The 21491-nt window shown below is 29.7% G+C and overlaps 1 protein-coding gene across 1 annotated transcript; it reads right to left on the reverse strand.

Moving 5' to 3' along the window:
* Positions 1 to 10815: 10815 nt before the first annotated feature.
* LOC104091704 (probable calcium-binding protein CML36) lies at positions 10816 to 11963 on the reverse strand. The gene has a single exon (XM_009597105.4). The coding sequence runs from the start codon at positions 11811 to 11813 to the stop codon at positions 11184 to 11186; it is 630 nt and encodes a 209-aa protein (XP_009595400.1). The 5' UTR covers positions 11814 to 11963; the 3' UTR covers positions 10816 to 11183.
* Positions 11964 to 21491: the final 9528 nt, after the last annotated feature.

A 21491-nucleotide genomic window follows, 5' to 3' on the forward strand; every position in this document is an offset into this window, starting at 1 on the left:
TTCGGTCGACCGTCAAATTTAATTTGCCCTACTTTATACTTCAAAATGGAACATCTTTTTCCAAGTAGCACCAAGGAAAAATATTTATGCTATTAATTGATGCCCATCTTAATATTCTGATAATATATTATGTAAAGTTTTCGATAAATTTCTGCTTGTAATATCATGGAAAAACGATACTGTATAGTTGCTCTCGAAATAATGACCGAAAAATGTATATTTTGTGTATAATTATTTTTGTATTTATATACAAAAAATATATAGATTTTATGCACTTTTGCGACTATCAGATGTAAATAGTTTCTGCCGTAGATTTAAAGTGATCTTTGCCCGAATATCACTCTCTAAGACTACTAGGAGCTTTTCCACCCTAAACAGTTTCATATTTCAGTAATGGAATGTTTGGGTTCATCCAGATATTCCTGCAGTTCAACATTATTGTAGCAGTTTATATATGGAAAAGAAGTTCAACATTATTGTAGCAGTTTATATAGCAGTTCAACCATAATTACTTTTCTTAAACTAGTGGTTGTCATCTGATCAAGAAGAAAGAAGGATTCCCACTTTCTATTGGCTTATAGAATCCAAAACCAACAGCACTCCTGAAAATATATGCCTACATACGATAAAATTATATTTTAAAGCAAGATTATATTTAAGTTATATGCATAGGCAGTTTTACACTATTAAAGTAATAAATTATGTTTGTTTTAAGTATCTATATCATATTTCATATTTGTTTTAAGCATTCTTTCAGCTACTTTAAAATTTTGTGTCAGTACTTAAAACTCAAACTCATGCTTGTTTTATTAAACAATCTTTCAACTGCTTTAAATTATTTATTTGTGTATAAAACTTAAACTCAAAGCTAAATTGAAGCAACAAGCTAGTCCACACAAAGTGGTAGGTGCCTTGGATTTTAGTTCACATCTTTGGCAATTGGTGTTGTCATGTCGGCCAAATACTTTGTTTTGTTTGGTCCCCCTATTTTCTTCCCAATTTTTAGTGCATGCATGGGCGAGCACAAAATAGATTTCATGAATAGTTTGACCAAAATATACTTCAAATGCAAAAAGTGTACGTGCACGTGTACAACAAACAAAACTTGTCTTGGTTTATGGTGTGAATTACAACTCTATTTTTGAGGACCCTAACATTGAAAATGATATCAGAGTGAACCATCTCAATATTATTCGAAGCGTGAGGCGGATTTAGGATTTAAACTTTATGAATTCAAAATTTATGATTTTTAGAATTGAATTCAATATTTTTTTTAAATTATGGGTTCATATCTACTATTTGTTGCAATATTGGTAGATGTTTACGCATAATCCGCATCGATAATACTCGCTTCAGATGAACTCGATAATAGTATTCCGCATCCGCGTTTGCTTCAAGAAGTGGGGTTAGAGTAAGGGTAGCAAGTGAGCCGGTCTCGGGCCTAAACGGGCCAAGTGGGTTGGTCCAAACGGTCCCGGTCCCGAGCCGGTCCCAAATTAAATGGGCCAAACAGTTCCGGGCTAAACGGTCTTTTTGTAGGGACCGCCCCGGGACTGGGACCGGGACCGTTTGGTCCCGGGCTAAACGGTCCCGGCCCGCAGGCTAAATGGGCTAAGTAGGCCCAACAGATTTTTTTTTTAAAAAAAAATTAAATAGATATTAGAGACTAAAGAATGTTAAAAAAAATATCTAAGGCAATGCTTTGTAAATTTTATTATAGAATTGTGACCTAAATTTTATTTAACATCCTATATTTTAATATTCAATATTTAATATTGAATATAACTATATATATATATATATATATATATATATATATATATATATATATATATTATAACATATGTTGTATACTACAGTCAAATGACAGAGAGGAGGTGATTTATATAGGTTATATATATATATATATATATATATATATATATATATATATATATATATATATATATATATATATACTTTTTAGTAGTAACATGAAAGGACCAAAGTATGGTACTTTTTAGCTGGCATAAGTATGGAATGATAGAAGTTCAAGTTTTAGCTCAACTCAGATTACAGGCCCATCATGTGATAGATTTCTTAGTTGTTTACTGGAGTAATTATTTTCAACTTCTTAATGCTTAACTAGTCATAATATTTGACAACTACTTTCGCTGCGTGAACCTTTTTTTGCTAATCAGAGAAGTTTATTATTAAGCAGAAAATTAAGAAGTATTTGGCTTTCACGAAACACCCTATGCCAACAAATATACTATATAGCGACGAACTTAGAATTTAGACGCTGTAAATTTTGAGTGAAATTAGTTTATTTTTAAATGGATATGTAATTCCATACGGAGATACTTTTTTTTTGCGTGTATTTTATATTACGGGTAGATCCAACGAAGTTTCATGGAAGGTGAAGAATTGTTCATTTTTCGCTGAATAAAACAAGTGAAATCATTAAAAATTGAACAACAAAGAGACAGCACACCTTGAAATATTAAACGCAGGGAAAAGATGTCTGTTATAAACCAATAAAAGAAGAAAAGAGTATTGCCAAAGAAAAGTAAAGAGAGAATTCTTATTGATTTGAAATGAATTACAATGGTATAGAATTGCTCTATTTATAGGAAAAAAATGATTTAGCCACTAAGTAACAAACTCTAAAATTTTTCTAAAATATAGATATTCACTTTAAATAGAATTCTATTTATAACAATCTCAGAATTTTTTGTTTGTCCAAGCAAGAACTAATGATACTCTATTTAATTATTTATTTATTTTTGAAATTTTGTCGTTATATTTTATGTGATAAAGTGGAGGTTCTCATACCAAATGCCAAACTTCAAAACCCGTACAGAGGGAGAAATAACCATTCGTTTCTTGATACAGATATTTTAGTAATGGGCACGTGTTAATCTTTTGTAATTAATTCATATATATAGTCCACTACCTAACAAGATAAAAGTAGAAACATCATTTTCACTAACACTTCACTCTAAACCGTCCATTTCTGATCGACTTTTGTATTTCCAATCAATTAAATGTTGATTTAGCTAAGATAACTACTAAAAATTACTCGCAACAATCCAATTCATGACATGTAAGTAAAACATTTGATGGAGTCTAATTTCACCGAGAGACATGCCATAAAACGAAGGACGAAAACAAGCGAAATCAATATTGTGTTCAAAACCCTACTTTCTAAGATTGTCGAATCAAATATATTAATCAATATTGTGTTCAAAACCCTAGTTTCTAAGATTGTCGAATCAAATATATTATACTATCTTATATATATGACCTAACTTATGATATTTGAAACCAATTACTGAACCTAGCTTTAATTTGATGTATTAGTCGTTTCCTATATCTCAATTAACCATAAAAGTAAGTAACTTGACACCCCTTCGCCGAAAAGTTATACTGTATAGCTCGATAATTTTTTTTAAAATATATATATATACTATATAATGACACCCATTAACTTTTTGTGAGTTTGTTTCTTTATATTTTGACTCCCACTAATAAAAATCTTGGCTCCGTCAAGCAATCAACGGAAAGAAATAAGTCAACTTTCTCAAGTCTTCTTTGGATCCTTTTATCAACAACATAAGTGAAAGCATGGTAGCTGCACTAATGGATGGATGGGGCCTAATAAGAAAAGACGTCTTTCTGTCAGGGTTAAATAGTTTTTTTTTTTTTTTGGCTCTTTACAAATTTATTTTTAATTTTATGATCCTACTTCTTCTTTTTTTTTTTTTACACATGAGAGATTTATTTTTACATGTAAGAGATCTGTTTTGTACACATAAGAGATTTAAAAAGGTCATTTTCTTAAATTCAAAATTGTAAAGGGGCATGACATACAAATAGCACCTAAAAAAAGATTATGGTTCCTTCTATGTTTATTTTGTTCTTTCCTTTTGGTATTAGGATTTATGACTAACATTTAAATTAGAATAGTTGATCCTCCTTCGAAAAACTTTACTAACTTGTTAGGAGAAGTCAAGTTATACTCTCTTCGTTTAAACCAAAAAATAAACATATTATTATTTGGGAAGTCAAATAAAATTTTCTTTGCTATATTCTTTACGAATAGCTTTTACATATTTTAAATTATTAACTATTGTGACTTAATAGTATTTTTCACGCAAATCCTAACTATATAAATTTTATTTTAAAAACTTAAAAAATCTAAGTCCGAATTTACACCGAAAATTCTTTAATTTAACATTCGTACTCTCGAAAGGTTTAAACACATTGAACCAAAATAAACACATTTAACATTTGTCAATTGGGCCGCTTATCTTCTATGTTCTGAAACCTAAAATCCCTAAAAAATTAAAAATTGTCACTACCAGCTCCAATAATTCAAAGTTCAAACAAAATGTCACCCATCTTCTTATCAATGCGATGATGTAATGCACAAATGTCGGCTTATACGATTAGCATTACTGTCACTTCACTTCTCTAAACAGCGCAAACCAAAAAAAAAAAAAAAAAATGGTAATACTTAGGAAATGTATATTGGGAAAACAAAATACCAAAGAAATGAAATATACAGTTTTGTTATAAAACAATAAAAGAAGAACAAGAGCATTACAGAGAAAAGTAGAGAGAGAATTCTTAATTGATTTTGGGATGAATTACAATTGAATAGAACCCTCTATTTATAGGGAAAAAGTGACTTAGCCACCAAGTAACAACCCTAAAATCTCTCTAAAATATAGACATTCACCATAAATAAAATATTATTTATAACACTCCCCCTTGGATGTCTATTCAATAGATAATGTGTCTCGTTAAAACCTTAACTAAAATAAAATCCAGCGAGAAAAAATTCTAGTGAAGGAAAGAGAGTACACATATCTAACAATACGTCTTTTGGTTGCCTCGTTAAAAACCTTGCAAGAAAAACTCAATGGGACAAAATCTTGTAAGGAAAAAAAAGTACAACGCGTATTAACTCCCCCTGATTAGAGTATCAATTCACATCCTTGAGCCTTCGCATTCCAATCTTGTGCACCATCTTCAAAATATCGTCGGTAGAGATTTGATAAACAAATCAGCCATATTAACTTGAATGAATATATTGCACCTTGAAATCATCATTCTTGATAGATATATAATGTCTTCATCTAATGTCGTGTAATGGCTTTTCAATATCTCCATAGAGGTATTCTCGCTATCACATTATCATGCTTATAGTTATAGCAAGATATATTTGTGCATAAATTGCACTGAGGATGTGGTACTTCAAGATCAAGAATTGTATATGCTTCAAGCAATTGAAATCTTTCAGGGATTATCATATAAGTATAGTCAAATAAGCCATATAAATAGACTTCAGATGCATATCAAGTTTTCATGTCATGCTAGACATATAAAAATAGATAAAAGTGATTGCACACACCATTGACTTTATACTTTCTAGTGTTTGAACTACATGTTCAAAACTAAATGTCTTTCATATGAAACCAATTCATTGTTTCTCCAGACTTAAGATCCTCTTATATATTTAGCGTTATCATATATGTCGTCGACGAACATTATATATTGGTTCCAATATATTTTTCATAAAGACATAACACAAAGATCTCTTCATTCGTATATTCAGGTACCTGAATCTCTTATAAGATTTTATGAAGTTGCCTCCTTTATGATCATTTTGATTATTTGCTCATCTTCTTTATCTAGAAGTTTATTTGAAATTAATTTGTCTATACGTAAGTGTACTGTAGACTTTGTCCTTCTAGGACTTATTCTAATATGAGCATTTGCAGTGAGAATATAGTTACATTCTTTGGGTCAGCAAATGTGTCTGACATATTTTGCAATATATTGCAGATGAATTATCTTTTTATGAACTTCAAGTTCATATTATCTTATTCGAGGATCTAGATGTAGAAGTGATAATTCATTCCACGTAACTTTTTCTCAAATGTTTATCATGTTTCCCCTTCATATTAGAAAAACTAACTTGCTTCCTTAACTTTGGGAATTCATCTTTGTGCATTATGGTATTAATCAAAATATACACCGCACATCAATAATAATAAGATAAAATTATTTGGTTCTTGACCTTGAACCACTTGTAAGGGGAGAATGTAATATACTTTCGTGTATAACGTATATCAAACTAATATAGATAACTTTGTTCTCATAAGCAATAGCTTAACTATTAAGTAGAAACACTCAATAAATCACTTTGCTAAACCAGCTGGCAGCTGTGATGTAAACCAACTTATCAAGATGAACTGTCTTGAATAGAAAATCTGGAAATTATGCTCTAAATTAAATTATTGAGCAAGTTACCTCACAAACACCAGGTTGCGAGTTAATAATAATCGCACATGTAACTATTTCATAGATATATGGGCTCATTCACCTACCATGTATACCATATAAGATGCATCTTATATAGTATACATGGTAGGTGAATGAGCCCATATTCACCTTTGATAAATTCCAGAATTCAAGAGATTCAATCCCAATTTTAGTTGGTATAATAATCGCGAGAACAAGCAAAACGAGAGAATTCATAAAGAATCTTCTTCAATACTTACCCATGTTAATTCTCATTTAGTTTTCGCATCTAAATCAAGATTGCTCAATTGGCCATGCTTGATAAAATTGTCTGTATTAGTAAACTTTAGGTTTACATCATGACATGCGCAATTGTTAATTAAACTTTCAGTTTACTGCTGCGACATGGGTTTTATATCAATAAACATCCAATTTACTGTGTCATGTAATTTCTCCATATTTTCTATTTGTATAATACAAATCAGGCAATAAAGCGGGTAGTATTCATATATACATATTATCACACTACAGTTATAGTAATATAAAGATATTAAATCTTCATTATTTATAATCTCAATATAACCAACCGCTTTCGCGAGTACTTTAGAAACTCAATAAGTTTCTTTGAAACATACTACGATACAATATCTTATTGATAATCAATTGTATTTCTCCAAAATGATATAATTGGCTCTTTCAGAATTTTTAATTAATTTTGTACTGCCAGTTATTCATCAACATCTATATGGTGAATAAACTTTTAAGGAGAAAGTTATACCATTATGGTCATGGTCAAAATTATTATAGGCAAGATATATTGCTCCTATTACTTTTGCCCTATAACAATCACATTGCCATAATCACAATAGGTACGTGATCAATGACTATTCATGCCATAATAATGAAATTATTTTCTTATTTTATCTCAAACCTCCTTCTAGAGGTGAGTGTGGTTTATTCGCTACCACTAGCACGTTCATATTCTTGCAAGAATGAATATGTATTTATAAATCACATGTTGTCACATTCACATCATGAATGGACCATAATCATCTATATGTGCTTTACAAAATCTTATGTCAAATCGACGACAAATACTACTTTCACATAGTGAAGGATTATTTTGAGAATACTTATTATTCTCATTACCACAATGATGACGATTATAATTTCGTCTATTGCCACGTTCACATCCATTGATACATTCATGGTAATAATTTTGTCTTCTTTCAGAGGTATCACATACTGCTATCACATGCTCTTAAGGGAATGAGAATGAAGCAAATTCAATGGGACGGGTTTTCACTTCTTGTGCTCACAATCATACATGAATTTGATCATGGCAAGACATAAAATTTTACCACTTTTGGTGGTTATAATTTCTTACAAACTCTATTAGAGTTATAATCAGAATTTATTATCTTTGCTTGTATTTAAAATCAAATTATAGAATTTCAAGCATTCAAAAGAGAAAAATAAAGTAAAATACTTACCTTAAATCCAGAATTTAATCATGAAGGAACTTCATGAAACAATTGACAATCATTATGCTCAATCCCAAAGCTTCTATTCAATTGGTTAGAGTCTCGTACCGATAACGTGTTATAAAACAATAAAAAAATAAGAAGAGCATTACAGAGAAAAGTAGAGAAAGAGAATTCTTATTGATTTTGGGATGAATTACAATGGAATAGAATCCTCTATTTATAGGAAAAAAAGTGACTTAACCACCAAGTAACAACCCTAAAATCTCTCTAAAATATAGACATTCACCATAAATAAAATACTATTTATAACAAGATTATAATATGCATAATTATAATATTCTTATACATCCCAAGTCCAATCTTATAATTTGAAGTGTCACAACTCACAACTGTTTAGGAAGAAACTTGTTATTTTCTCTGACATTTTAAATTTTCTTGTTTCACCAATGGTTGGGGGGGGGGGGGGGGGAGATCTGGGCAATAATTAAGGATTTAGCTTTTTTTCTTTTTGGTATTGGGCGCTCAATCAAACAAATTAGCACTAAAATTCAAATCTAAGAAATAATTGACAACACTCAAACCATATGGAATGTTGCGGCAGTCTTGGTTAGTGATTGGTTTACATTGAGAGTTTGGTTATGGTCCAATTACTAAACTTTAATATTTTATAGCATTAGAACTATGCTTCATGTTTTAAACATGACTATTGTGAATGTGAGGTAATATTAATTAAAACTTTAGAATAAAAGTAAAAGATGTAATCACTAATTTATGAATGGAGAAATTTATAGAAAATGACACAAATGGAAATGCTTCTACAAAAAATCCACTATTTGACGTTTGGTGAACCAACTTAATTATTTTGTCATTTTTTAAAGTTTTTTCACCCGAGTTAAGCTCCCTGTGAAAGTTATTAAAATATATATTTAAATAATTAATTCATGTATAAGATAATTACAAATAAATTCTTATGATAAATAGTACTGATCAATACCCAGATATAAATAGTAACTAACTTCTATGAATCCTCATAAACAGTGTGTATACTGTCTATATATAAGTTAAATCATTTTCGCAAATGATTTTAAGTTTCTATACAAAAATGAATAAGAACAACGTTATGCTGACATAGCTTATGATAGACTTACGGTAATGAGAAATTCTAAAGTAGGATGTCAAATCTGATTTCATGACAGTTAAAAGTTAAAACCAAGTCCAGCAAATTGTGTGCAATTATGAAATTTCTAGGGAACTCTTGTCCCTCGATTTTTCCTCTTTTTTGTCCCTCTCCATCAATTGGTGCAAATTGATACCCTTTGACAAGCAATTTCAAGCAAGGTGGTTGTATCAAGAAGATAAAGTTAAAGGCATGAGATTATGGGTTAAAGGCTATGTGAATCTTTACAAACTTATTTTTAATTTAACGATCATATCTTTTTTTTTACTTATTAGAGATTCACTTATATAAGTTACTTTTTTTTTAAATTAGGAACGTTAATTCTCTAATGGATTTCATTGTAATTGATGATTTTTATATTTGGCTTTGGTAGGATTGCATTGGCGCAATCGATGGAACATATATTCAAGGGGAGATCCCAAAAAATAAGCAACAGGCATACCGTAATCGCAAAGGAAATACTTAGCAAAATATTTTATGTGCATGCGATTTTGATATAAGGTTCACCTTTATTTGCAGTTGGCTGGGAGGATATTGCACATGATAGTAAAGTGCTTGAGAATGCAATTCTTGACCCATTGGCGAAATTTCCATTTCCAATATACGGTATAAAAGTATAACATTAAATAACTTATTAAGTCATTTATAAAATAATATAATTACGGTAAATTTTTATAAACATGTAAAATTAAAAAAAATTATAAATTTGTGAAATATATATATATATATATATATATATAGATGTGTTACATCCCCACAAAAAATTAGTCAAAACAATCTATTATACGCTACTTACAAGCACAAGTAACTTGAGTCGAAAAGAATAAAGTTTTCTACATGGAGGAACAAAAATGATGACTAACCTGCAATTTGAACTTTGAACTTACTGGTATGAAAGAGAATGAAGTTCTCTTTATATTTGTAAAAAAAATAATATTCGTTGCTTTTGGAAGATATTAGCAGACTGGCGGACAAGAGAAAAAAAAAGGAGTTCTCTTTGTATTTGTAAAAAAATATATATATATATTCGTTGCTTTTGGGAGATATTAGCAGACTAGCGGACAAGAGAAAAAATTGGGAAAGACCATGAATTAGGGCTTCAATCAATAAAAAGGTTTTGACATTTAAATTTAATACATTTCAATTCCTTTTTAAAACTTTTGAGTAATTACAAGCCGACTTTTGAAAGTTTGGGTATTATATGAACGACTTATTCAAAAAAAATTATTTTAATTTGAAAAATTCTCGGGGGCTTACGCCTTACTATAAAAATACGCCTCAAATGCCCGGGCGTACGCCCCAAATTGTTGGACGTACATCTCTTGAGACTTTCGCCCCACACCATCGCCTCAGGGCGTTTTTGGTGCGCCTCGCCCTGAAAACGCCTTTTAAAACACTGTTTGTGATATTAATGATAATGAATGGCATCGATAAAGGTTATGTATATACATGATTAGCAAGTTTGTTTGTTTGGTAATGTTAGGTATTTTTTATAGTTTTTAAAACTTATGAGTATAAGTTATGTTTTAATTTTATTTTATTTTTAAAAAGCAAAATATATTTTACAAAATAAATTTCAAATCAATCTTCAAATACATTTTCATCTTCAAACCAATCTTCATTCAAGATTTTTAAAACAAATTTGAAAATCTATACCAAACGCAACCTCGAGAGTGGCGTTATATCTTTTAGTCAAAGTAGATTCACTTCAAATACATTTCCAGTCGATCTTAATCGAACTAAAGTTTAGAATTTCTCAGTATATAAAAGTTAAAACTCCAATGATTATACAACATTTGTAACTTGGAAGCAGTGTGCTTATGCCTTCTTGGTAGTGCAAGAGGAATTTGATACCGATAATGAAACAAACATCTTTCCTCGTCCCCCATTTTTATAGCTCCATTAAAATACAAAAGGAAGATATAAATAGATAGAATATAAATTAAACAAAAAAGAAATGACCATGATACAATATAAACTTAAAATTACTTATGTATATAAGCCAATTCCATTTCGGCTTAAAAAGGAGGAATTTGTTCTCTCCCATATATTCACGATTTAATTTTGATACAACCTCCAAAATGGATCAATTTTAGCCGTTTTGATTAATCCTAATTAATCCCCACCCTAAGAAAACCCATCCTTCTCCCCGAAATGAAAAAATGAAAAAAGAAGAATCACAGGACTTATTATTTCCAGCAAGATCAAGATAATTAATTTTCTATCAATCATCTTTGCTGTTCCATCATAAGACAAAAGTCCTCGAAGCATACGAACCCATCTCCATTTTTATCCACGCCTCTTATCATACGCCGGCAATCATCTAACGTGCACCGTCCATCACCAATAGTTCTAAACACGTTAAACAACTCCTCCGCCGTTATCTTTCCGTCATGATCGGCGTCAAAGAAATCGAACGCATTTCTCAGCTCATCGTCACAAGCCGGCGGCCCAAACGCCGAGCTAATGGCTCCGAACTCCTCTAAGCTAATACACCCATCTCCATTCCTATCTACTTCATTAAGCAATGATATTAATTCCTCTTCGCTTGGTGGGTCGGGTCCAACTCGGGTCAGAATAGCTTCAAGTTGTTCCTTCCGTATCTTCCCGTCACCGTCACTGTCAATCATGTGAAAAGCTTGTAAGATTTCAGACCATTCGTCGGCTGAGATTTCACTGGGTGGTAACACGCTGGTTGGCGTGGCTAGCCCATTAGGTTTTTTGAAGCCGCGGTGGGATTCGGAATCGGAACAAGACGAGGTTGTGCCCGACCCGAATGATGGGTTTTCGGATCTAGAGATGGAGCGGGATTTTTTGGACTTGAAGAGCTTGTTGGGGATGTTTTTGAGGAGCTTCATTATGTTATGGAGAATAAAGAGAGAAAGAAAAACGAGTGGTGAAAGGAGAATGAAGAGGAGGGATTGAGTGGAAGGAGAGAGGAAGGAGAGGGAGGTTAAATGGGCGGAGAGAGTAGAAGGCCATAGTCAGCTTCGAGGAAGCTTCCTAGTGAGAAAATATTGGAGAGAAAAAGAGTATTTATGTGGTATTGTGTTTGGTTTCGTTTGCAACTTTGCAGCTGTGGAGGGTCGGATAATTACGGTTAACAGTTCGTCTTATCGATTATGGAATTATAAATATAATAATTCGCTAGTCATCCAATAAGATAATGGACGGATTGGTATCGAATTAATATATTGGGCGGTTATCGAACGATTTACCAGCTAAACCAAATAATTTTTTTTGAACCATCAATACCAAACGGGTGAAGAATAAAAATAAAAAATCTACCTTGACTCTACTCTCTAGCGAAAAAGACTACCGTTTCGAGAAAAGATTCTCCCTTGAATCAATCGAGAGATTGTGATACATTTTTTGTTCTTGTATCATTCGATCCATCAAACACCTTTGTCTCTTTTCTTAAATTTGTATCTTAGGGCTTGTAGTCAATCAAAATCCATTTGAAAAGAATGTTCAAGGTCGATTGGTTCTACGAAGTTCTCGCGTCGCTTGGTCTGTGGTAGAAAGAGGCTAAGATCTTGTTTTTAGGTCTTGATAATGCCAGCAAAACTACCACATTAGATTTTATAGCTAGAGAGTAGAGTCAACTACCACAGTGTTTCAATAGTACTTTATATACATAGGAGTAAAAGTGTAAATATAAAAAATTTTAACGAGTTAACGGTTTACCCGATAAGAAAATTGAGTAATCCGCCTCCAAACCGTTAAGCCGTTAATTATAAAATCTCAATTCGTTCACTATTCATTACCCCAATAATCCGATACCAATAAACCAATAAATTATCGGTTCGGTTAACGATTTCGGTTCGATTTTGAACAGCCCTACTCCAAGTGCTAATTGGGGTTCAAACGGGACTACTTTTTAAATCTTTTATAAGGCTATATTTTGCCAGAAAAGTGGGACGGAGGTTCCTATTAAAAACTACTAGTACTAGGTGTTTAGTACTAATATATTTGTTTCAATTTATATGTCTTGCTTATCATTTTAGTATGCTCCAAAAACTAAAGGCAAAACTATTATTTTTATTTTAAGAGAATGAATACACTATTATAAAAATGATCATATATAATTCATATTTGATGGGCTCAAAATTAATTCTTTTGTCAACTATTGTGATTCTTCACATATATATCAGTACTACATGTCAAAAATATTAAGGTCAGTTGAACTGGTTAACTATATGTTATATCTTCCACTGCTACTAATTGTGATATAGATATTTGGCTAAATTATTTAAAATTATACGATGACATGAATAGAAATTTTAGTTTATCGAATATAAACCAAGTGAAGAAAAAAGAAAAGAAAAGAAAGAGTATTGTCCGACTCAGTTTAAATTAAAAAAAAAAAAAAAGAAGATACAGGTGGCTTTTGAACCCTCGGGGAAAAAGTATTAAGTAGGAATCAATCTATAATACTTTAGATAAATTACATAATACTTAACTAAGTACACCATTAGCCTTTTTGGATCATATATGCCGATAACGGCAGATCCACGTTATGTATTGTGGTGCTTAAGCACCCATTGATTTTTAAAATAACACTATTACTTATATAGAAAAACGAGTAATTTGTACAAATATATTAAGTATTGTACAAATATATTAAGTAAAAACCTAGTCTAAGTAGCAATTTTCAAATTAAGAATAGTTGAGCGTCTATGATCTAAAAATTCTGAATCCGCCATTGTATGCCAATAGATAATAATATTAGATCTATTTTAAAAAATATTTACATAAAATACTTAGTTTGGGCGAAAGAGCATGAGTTCACGTGTACCATCAATAAGGCATTTAATCCGCTTCTGCTTGGGTGCAAACACATACATATTTAACTAGTTTTGAACAGAGGCGGATGTAGCTTAGTGGCTACGGGTTCAACTGAACCTATAACTTTCGACGCAGAGTAAAAATTTATATGTAAAAATTCATTAAAATTGTAAAAATAGTAGATATGAACCCATAACTTTAAAAATATAATGGGTTCAATGTTAAAAATCTTAAAATTGAATCTATAAAATTTAAATTTTGAATCCGCCTCTGATTTTGAAGAAACATAACATTGATATACATATTCTACGACGAAGAACATAGATTCACGTGAATCCACACCACACCACCTAAATATGCCCCTGCCGGAAAGAATGTCATTTCTTATAGTTAGTAATTCCGTAATTCCAACATTCTATAGAATATATTTAAAATCATAAAATTCAAAAGTTATTTTGGTGCCGTAAAATCTATTGATTCGTATATTACATGAAATTAGTAGTTGTAAGTGCAAAGAAAAATATAGGACGTACATTGATTAAAGGACCGTTCCATTGCTTTTTAAATTTGACCCACTTTTCCGTATGAATTTTATATTTATCCAATTCATAAAGAGACAACTCAATTTTTGCTTTAAGAGGTCATATTTCAAGTTGACAAGTTGTAATGGCAAATCTGAATCCTAACAATCCGAAAGGCATTAATATTTTTGTAAGCAACTGTTTTTTTCTTTTACTCAGTGCATGGCAAAAGTATTCTTATTAATTCACAAAGAGAAACAAATAAACGAGAAAAAAAAAAGTTGAATATGATGACTGTCTTTTAATAAGATAAGTTTTTGGTCAATAAGAAAATATGTACATCTTTAATTGTCTAGTTCCAGTTGAGACAGTTTAATGGTCATGTTGTTGATGGGAAGTCGGTTTTATTTAACTAATTAAACTTCTTCATCAGCCAATTACATACTTTACTAGTCAAAATGGGCTATAATTCTAACTTTAGTTTAAATATAAAGAAAAAAAAAAGAACATATATAGGAGTAAAAGTTTTCGATGGAGAAGGAATTCAAGCCACAGAATGTGAAGAAGAAAAATTAGCAAATAACAATTGAGATTTGAGACCATGAAAATGCATTACAAGAGTAATACTTCTAGAGAGGAACGTCATCTCATTTTGACAATTCACACAGAAAGAATCTTTTCCGACTCAATTCTTATTCTAGTCCATTTTTTTGGTGTTTGTTATACTGTTTTTTCTTTAAATAATAATAATAATAATAATAATAATAATAATAATTATTATTATTATTATTATTATTATTTAATATTATTATTATTATATGTGAACGTTTGGCCAATATTTGGAATCGACTTATTATTGATAGCTATTCAAACATGTCATGAATAAGTGAGAACTGTTGATATTAACACTAGGGGTGTATAAATGAAACCGACAAACCGCATCAACCCGATAATACGAGTCAAACCAAGAAAAAAAACCCGATTATGGTTTGGTATTGGAAAAACAAATCCGACCATATTTGGTTTGATTTAGTTTTAACTAAAAAAAGTCAAACCGAAACAAAACCAACCCGACATTATATGTATAGAAGTTTTAAATATATTTAATACATAAAATATTTATGGTAGTGTAGTTTATAAATATTTCTTAAGCGTTTTCATAGTTTTATTTTTTAACGTATTATTTCATGCTTGGGCTTATAATTTTGGGATGCTCCAATAAGTTTTATAGTCCATAAATGTTAGTAACTCAAATAAATCCTAAACCAAAATCAAATCAATACGAATGCTAATAAAAGACATTCAATTCAATTGTACTATGAATGAAAATAGTTTTGGATATCTATTTTTTAGTTTTTTCATGATTTAGATAAAATGTATAATTTATTTTTCTTTTAGTGGTCAGTCATATAAATAATAATATTTATTAGTCATAATTTTAAATTATGTTTGTTTTTATTATGGCTTATTAATAATATTTATTTTATGCGATTTTATTATCTTTATTGTTGAATATTTTATTACAATGCCATGACTCATCTTATATTTATGTTATTTTATTGAAAAATACCTTATATAGTTCTGTCTTACTATGATTAAAAAATATTTGGAACACAAATTTTATGTTTTGTGCTATGAAGACTTTATGGAAAAAAAATCGAAAAACCCAAAAATTCGAAAAACCCAAGATTAAAAAATTCGACTTTCATTTGTTTAGTTTGGTATTTAGATTTAATAACCTGATACAAATGGTTTGATTTGGTAATTAGAAAATTCGAACCAACCCGACCCATGTACACCCCTAATTAATACCACAATCGATCAGAGTAAGGTATAGATATTATAGAATATTGAGTACTCAACTATATATTTATATATGTTTAGTTTTTAAAAAATGAATAAAATTTAAAAGAAAAAGGATAAGAGGTACTAATAAAAGCTAAAAACTCTATTGTCAAAGTCTCTTATTAAATGTTTTTTATCTTGTATTTTGCACCGTGTGTTTATTGTTTGTTTGGGACTCCGATAAATTTGAATTCGCGTCGTATAAAGCTCATTATTAAAGGGGAAATGCTCCTATCAAGATTTTTGTTTTCATTGTAGAGCTCGACCCAAAATCTTTAACTAAAGGTGAATGATTCTATGTATCACAACTCTGAATGATTCTATTTATCCCCCACAACTCTCTTATGTGTGTGTTAAATGCTGAAACATGACACACCCTTAGCTGTTCGATAGACAAATAGACTGTTGAAGCATATAAATATGGCCCCATAATTGTCTCCCGAAATGAAGGGAAAGGACGATGATTTTTATAACAGTCAATGCAGCTGGATGACAAATAGCACGATAAAACCTTTATCAGTTCACTATGATTGTTTGATATGTATTTTAACTGTAATTTATAACTTCTAAATTTAAAATTATTTAATATCAAAAAAATCATATATCATGCGAAAATTAGTAAAACAAATCTTGAACGATAATAAATCATACAACAAAAGAGAAATATATCAAAAGAGACACAAACATTTAATGTGGTTCGGTCAATTGACCTGCATCCACCGACGGAGATGAGCAATTCACTATATAAAAAGAGAGTACAAAATATTGAGCTAAGAACAACCTCACAAAGAGACAAACATAAGTGACAGTCTAACACTTGTCCCGAAATTCTCCCTCTAAACAAGACTTTCAAACCTTATATGGCTACATTGTGGATGCTGTTGAATGAAGAGGAAGGATCCTCAATTTATAGAAGTTCAAACATTTTCCTACAAGAAGAAAAGGAACTAGCCAAATATGAAATATTTATAATTTTCTTCTAAAAGAAGCAAAACTCAATTATGGTAAATATGTTGTCATTTCCTTCCAAAGATGGAAACTTTATTTGGCCAAATATATCCCTCTACTTTGGTATATTGTTCATATCTACCATTCGTTATACTATGAGTCTAAATATACCCCTTCCGCTATACTTTGGGTTCATCGGTGTTTGCAAAAATGTCGAGCCGATGGGGTCAGGTACTAGTAGTGACAATAGCAAAGGGGGGTTGGACACTAGTTGTGCGAGTGGAATGACCCAACTCGACCTAGTCAGCCCGAACCGTTTATACTCCTCATTTAAACGGAGGGACACGTGTCATCGTCCTATTAGCCAATTCTAAATATCTCCTAATCTATCTATATTATTATAAAAGTACGAATAATTTATGTTAAATGTTGAACGACTAAAATATCCTAAAAATATTAATCGACTTTTATGCCCTTAAATATTTGTAGAATTTAAGGATCTAATGATAAATTACCTAACGATGAAATTCTTTTTCGATTTAAATTATATATATGCGTGACCCTACAATATTGATCCTACTTGAATTAGAAAAGTACGTCTATAATTTTCTTTCAAAGAATTGTTGTTCCTAATTATAATTCTTTTATAACAAGGAATATACTAGAATAAAAGGCACGTACTAAAAGAAGATTTAATACTACGTTCTAAACACATCAATAACATTTTAAACAAAGTTAAAAATTCTTACTATCCTTTAAAGTCTTAATTTGTATTTAGTTCATATAAAGCTAAAACTAAGTTAAGTTAGTATCTTTTACCTAAATATTAGGAGTAATTACATATTTCAAATAATTTGAGTTAATTTTTAAAATATTAAATAATAAGAAAACAATTAAATAGTAATTTTTTAAAATATAAAATCTAATTTTAAAGGATTAAAAAATAGGGGCAAGTTTATATGAATATGTTTCTTTTACATGATAAAAAGTAATTCTAATAATACATATGAGATTGTGCTCTTTAATTTATTTATTTTTACACCAGTATGAGTAATTGATTGCTTTACAAATTTCTCAAAAAAAATCGATTGGTGTTAGATTAGGTTTCCTAGAACAAGTTCGTCAAAGTCTCCTATATATCGAAGTTTAACAAAAAAATTTCTTTTGATTGATTTATTTTCATTAGATGCTCAATTGTCTCCAATTCAAGATTTACATCAATTTATATTCAAATAAAAAAGCAAAATCCTTTAGAATAATATTATTAATGTATTATGCGTTATGATTGGTTAAAGCAATCTAAAGTAAGTGAAACACAATGATTGGACCGGCTCTGTAACATAAGCAAAAATACATTACGATGTTCATATAGAATGTGAAAATCAACTTGAACTTTCCAAGGTATTAGCTAGCTAAAAAATATATACTATATATATAATACACATATATACAAAAAAAAAAATATTTATCTATTATTATTTTTGGGAGCGGTTAAATATATATATTAAAGTGGTATAATTTTACTCGGGTTATATCCGACATAATTTTAATTTGACATAACTTTATAAATAATTGAGACAACCCTCACAAATATATCAAAGTAAAATAGTAAAAAAGTAATACTTTTTGGAGGTAATTTAAAGATGGACAACTATATGTTTTACTTTTGAGATGGAGAAGCCAAAGTTATAAAAGGAAATATGACACTAAAAAAGACCTCTATAAAGAAGTTTTAGATATGATACTACCACACTGAATATTTATACACTATAAATAAGATATTACTTAACTTAATTAAATTGATCGTCTTTGTAGGTTAAGACGATATTATTTTTAATTCAAGTATTCTATTAATGTAATAACATTAATGTTTAGCATTTAAATGATTGTTGTATTTTTATCACGCTAATTACTTTACAATGATCATATCATCTTATAAATAATTTGTTATTAAATTTAGTTAGTCGTTCTTTCACACAAAAGTTCTGACTAAATATTTACGTGCAACGCATGTACATAGTAACTAGTTAATTAAAAAACCATTATCCATATCCGAAAAGCAATTTTTTTTGTAAAAATTGGAAAAAAACTGATTTTTTTTTTACTAAAAACTGAAAAAAACGAAAATATTTTTTTTTCAGTTTTTACAAAAAGATTGCTTTAAAAAAAACTGAAACATATTTTCTAAAGCAATATTTTTATTTAAACTGAAAAGTAATTTTCTAATGCGTGTAAAAACTGAAAAAAACTGAATTTGTTTTTACTAAAAACTGAAAAAAAATGAAAATATTTGTTTTTTCAATTTTTACAAAAATATTGCTTTAGAAAATATTTTTCAGTTTTTTAAATCAAATTTTTTGTAAAAATTGGAAAAAAATATTTTCGTTTTTTTTTTAGTTTTTAGTAAAAAAAATTCAGTTTTTTCTAGTTTTTACACGCTTTAGAAAAATGCTTTTAAGTTTTTACAAAAATATTGCTTTAGAAAATAGTTTTCAGTTTTTTTTAAAGCATTGTTTTGTAAAAACTAAAAAAAAAATATTTTCGTTTTTTTTTAGTTTTGTGTAAAAAAAAAAAATTAAGTTTTTTCCTGTTTTTACAAAAAAAAAATTGCTTTAGAAAATTACTTTTCAGATATTGGTAATGAGTCTTTTTAATTAATTAGGAGATATTTAGGATTGGCCAATAGGACGATGACACGTGTCCCTCCGTTTAAATGAGCAGTATATCTGAACCCAAAGTATAGCGGCATGGGTATATTTGGATTCAAAGTATAACGAAGGATAGATATGAACAATATAACAAAGTAGCTGGGTATATTTGGCCCTTTTTTCCCTAAAATAAAGTGGGTAGGGGCTGGTAAATACTTTCCGCCCCATGGGTATTTGCTAAACAACCCCTTAAACTTATTCATGTGATGATTACTCAAATCACAATCTTCTGCAAACACAGAAATTAAGTTAAGCCCGTTTTTAACCCAATAAAGAACTGCTGGAAAGGGAAATGTGTTCTCTTCTGACTTAAAATTTCATGCTTATGTCCCATTTTAAAGTTTCTTGATTACTTATATATTTATTCTTGAAATAACTAGTGCAAAAAAAAATTGACTTATTATTTGTAGAAAAAATAAAAAATGGTAAAAAATTACTCGCATAATATGATTATTTACTTGCATTAGATGTTTACATCAAATCAATAAAAATATAATATGTATTTGCACGTAGAGTTCTATAACTTAATTATAGTTACTTAAATTTAATTGGTTTGATATAAAGTTCATATACCAATAAATATTATTCGAACTAAAGTTGGATTAGAATTCTTCTCTTTCTTTATATTGGGAAAACGACATGATCTCATACACAGATCTAGGCTTTTAACTTTATACGTTCAACTTTTAAGATTTTTAGCATTGAACCGTTATATTTTTTTAGTTATGGGTTCATGTTTACTATTTATTATAATTTTAGCGAAGTTTTATACATAAATTTAAGTTATGGGTTCAGTTGAACCCGTATACATCCGCCGCATAATCCTTGCTACTTGCCATATATATATAGAAAAAGTTTACTGGAAAGTGTACTCATTTTTTCGAAAGTGAATATTCTTTGACCTTTTCTCTCGGGCAAATTAAAGGGTGTTTAAGTATTTTCGCATTGACTATCAAGATTGTGATAGGATGATGCTGGTGTACACCAGAGGAAAACAACAAAAGGTATTTTTAACCAGTATTTTTAGATTAATAGTTGGCAGGTCAGTTCAATATTTGTAGTTTCTCACTAATTCTTTACTTGGTTACTCTTAAGGATTTCTAGCTTATTATTTTTATCCTATTACTCTCATTATTTTTATTTTGTAGGATGACTAAAAACTTTAAACAACTTCAAAAGTTTGGCAACACTATAATTCTACATTTAAAAGCGCCAGTACTACATGTGAGTCGGTTGGTGCAACAACTGGAAGACAATGGTTTATAATTATTACTTCGAAAAATTATTTTTGTTATAAATTGTTAGAAATATAATGCACAGTTTTTTCTTTCCAAAATACCACAAACTGTTGAAATTATCGTAACACCTTACGTTAAGACAGTCCAGAGGTCAATGAAAATATGTCAAATACGTTACAAGATTAATTAATTTTGTAGGTGTGTGAATGATAATCATCATTTCCAATGATTGAGATTACGTTAATTTTAGGTACAGAAATCATATAAGAGAAGCATCTTCTGTTCTAAGTATGATTTCCAACTCATTCATTGCACCAAATCTTGGCGTTGGATTCCCTATTCTTTCTTCAGTCAATGATCATAACTTGTAATCAGTTTACAGTTTTCATCCACATGGGATTTCTAAGTTTGATATATTTATTTATTATCTGCAGATTTATTCAGTATGGGATTTAAGTAATTTATGTTGATACACAATCCTTGCATTT

This window comes from Nicotiana tomentosiformis, chromosome 2, assembly GCF_000390325.3.
Source record: "Nicotiana tomentosiformis chromosome 2, ASM39032v3, whole genome shotgun sequence".
NCBI classification, from domain to species: Eukaryota; Viridiplantae; Streptophyta; class Magnoliopsida; order Solanales; family Solanaceae; genus Nicotiana; species Nicotiana tomentosiformis.

Coding starts and splice junctions, on each gene's coding strand:
- LOC104091704 (XM_009597105.4), bottom strand. CDS start 11,813: ATGAAGCTCCTCAAAAACATCCCCAACAAGCTCTTCAAGTCCAAAAAA.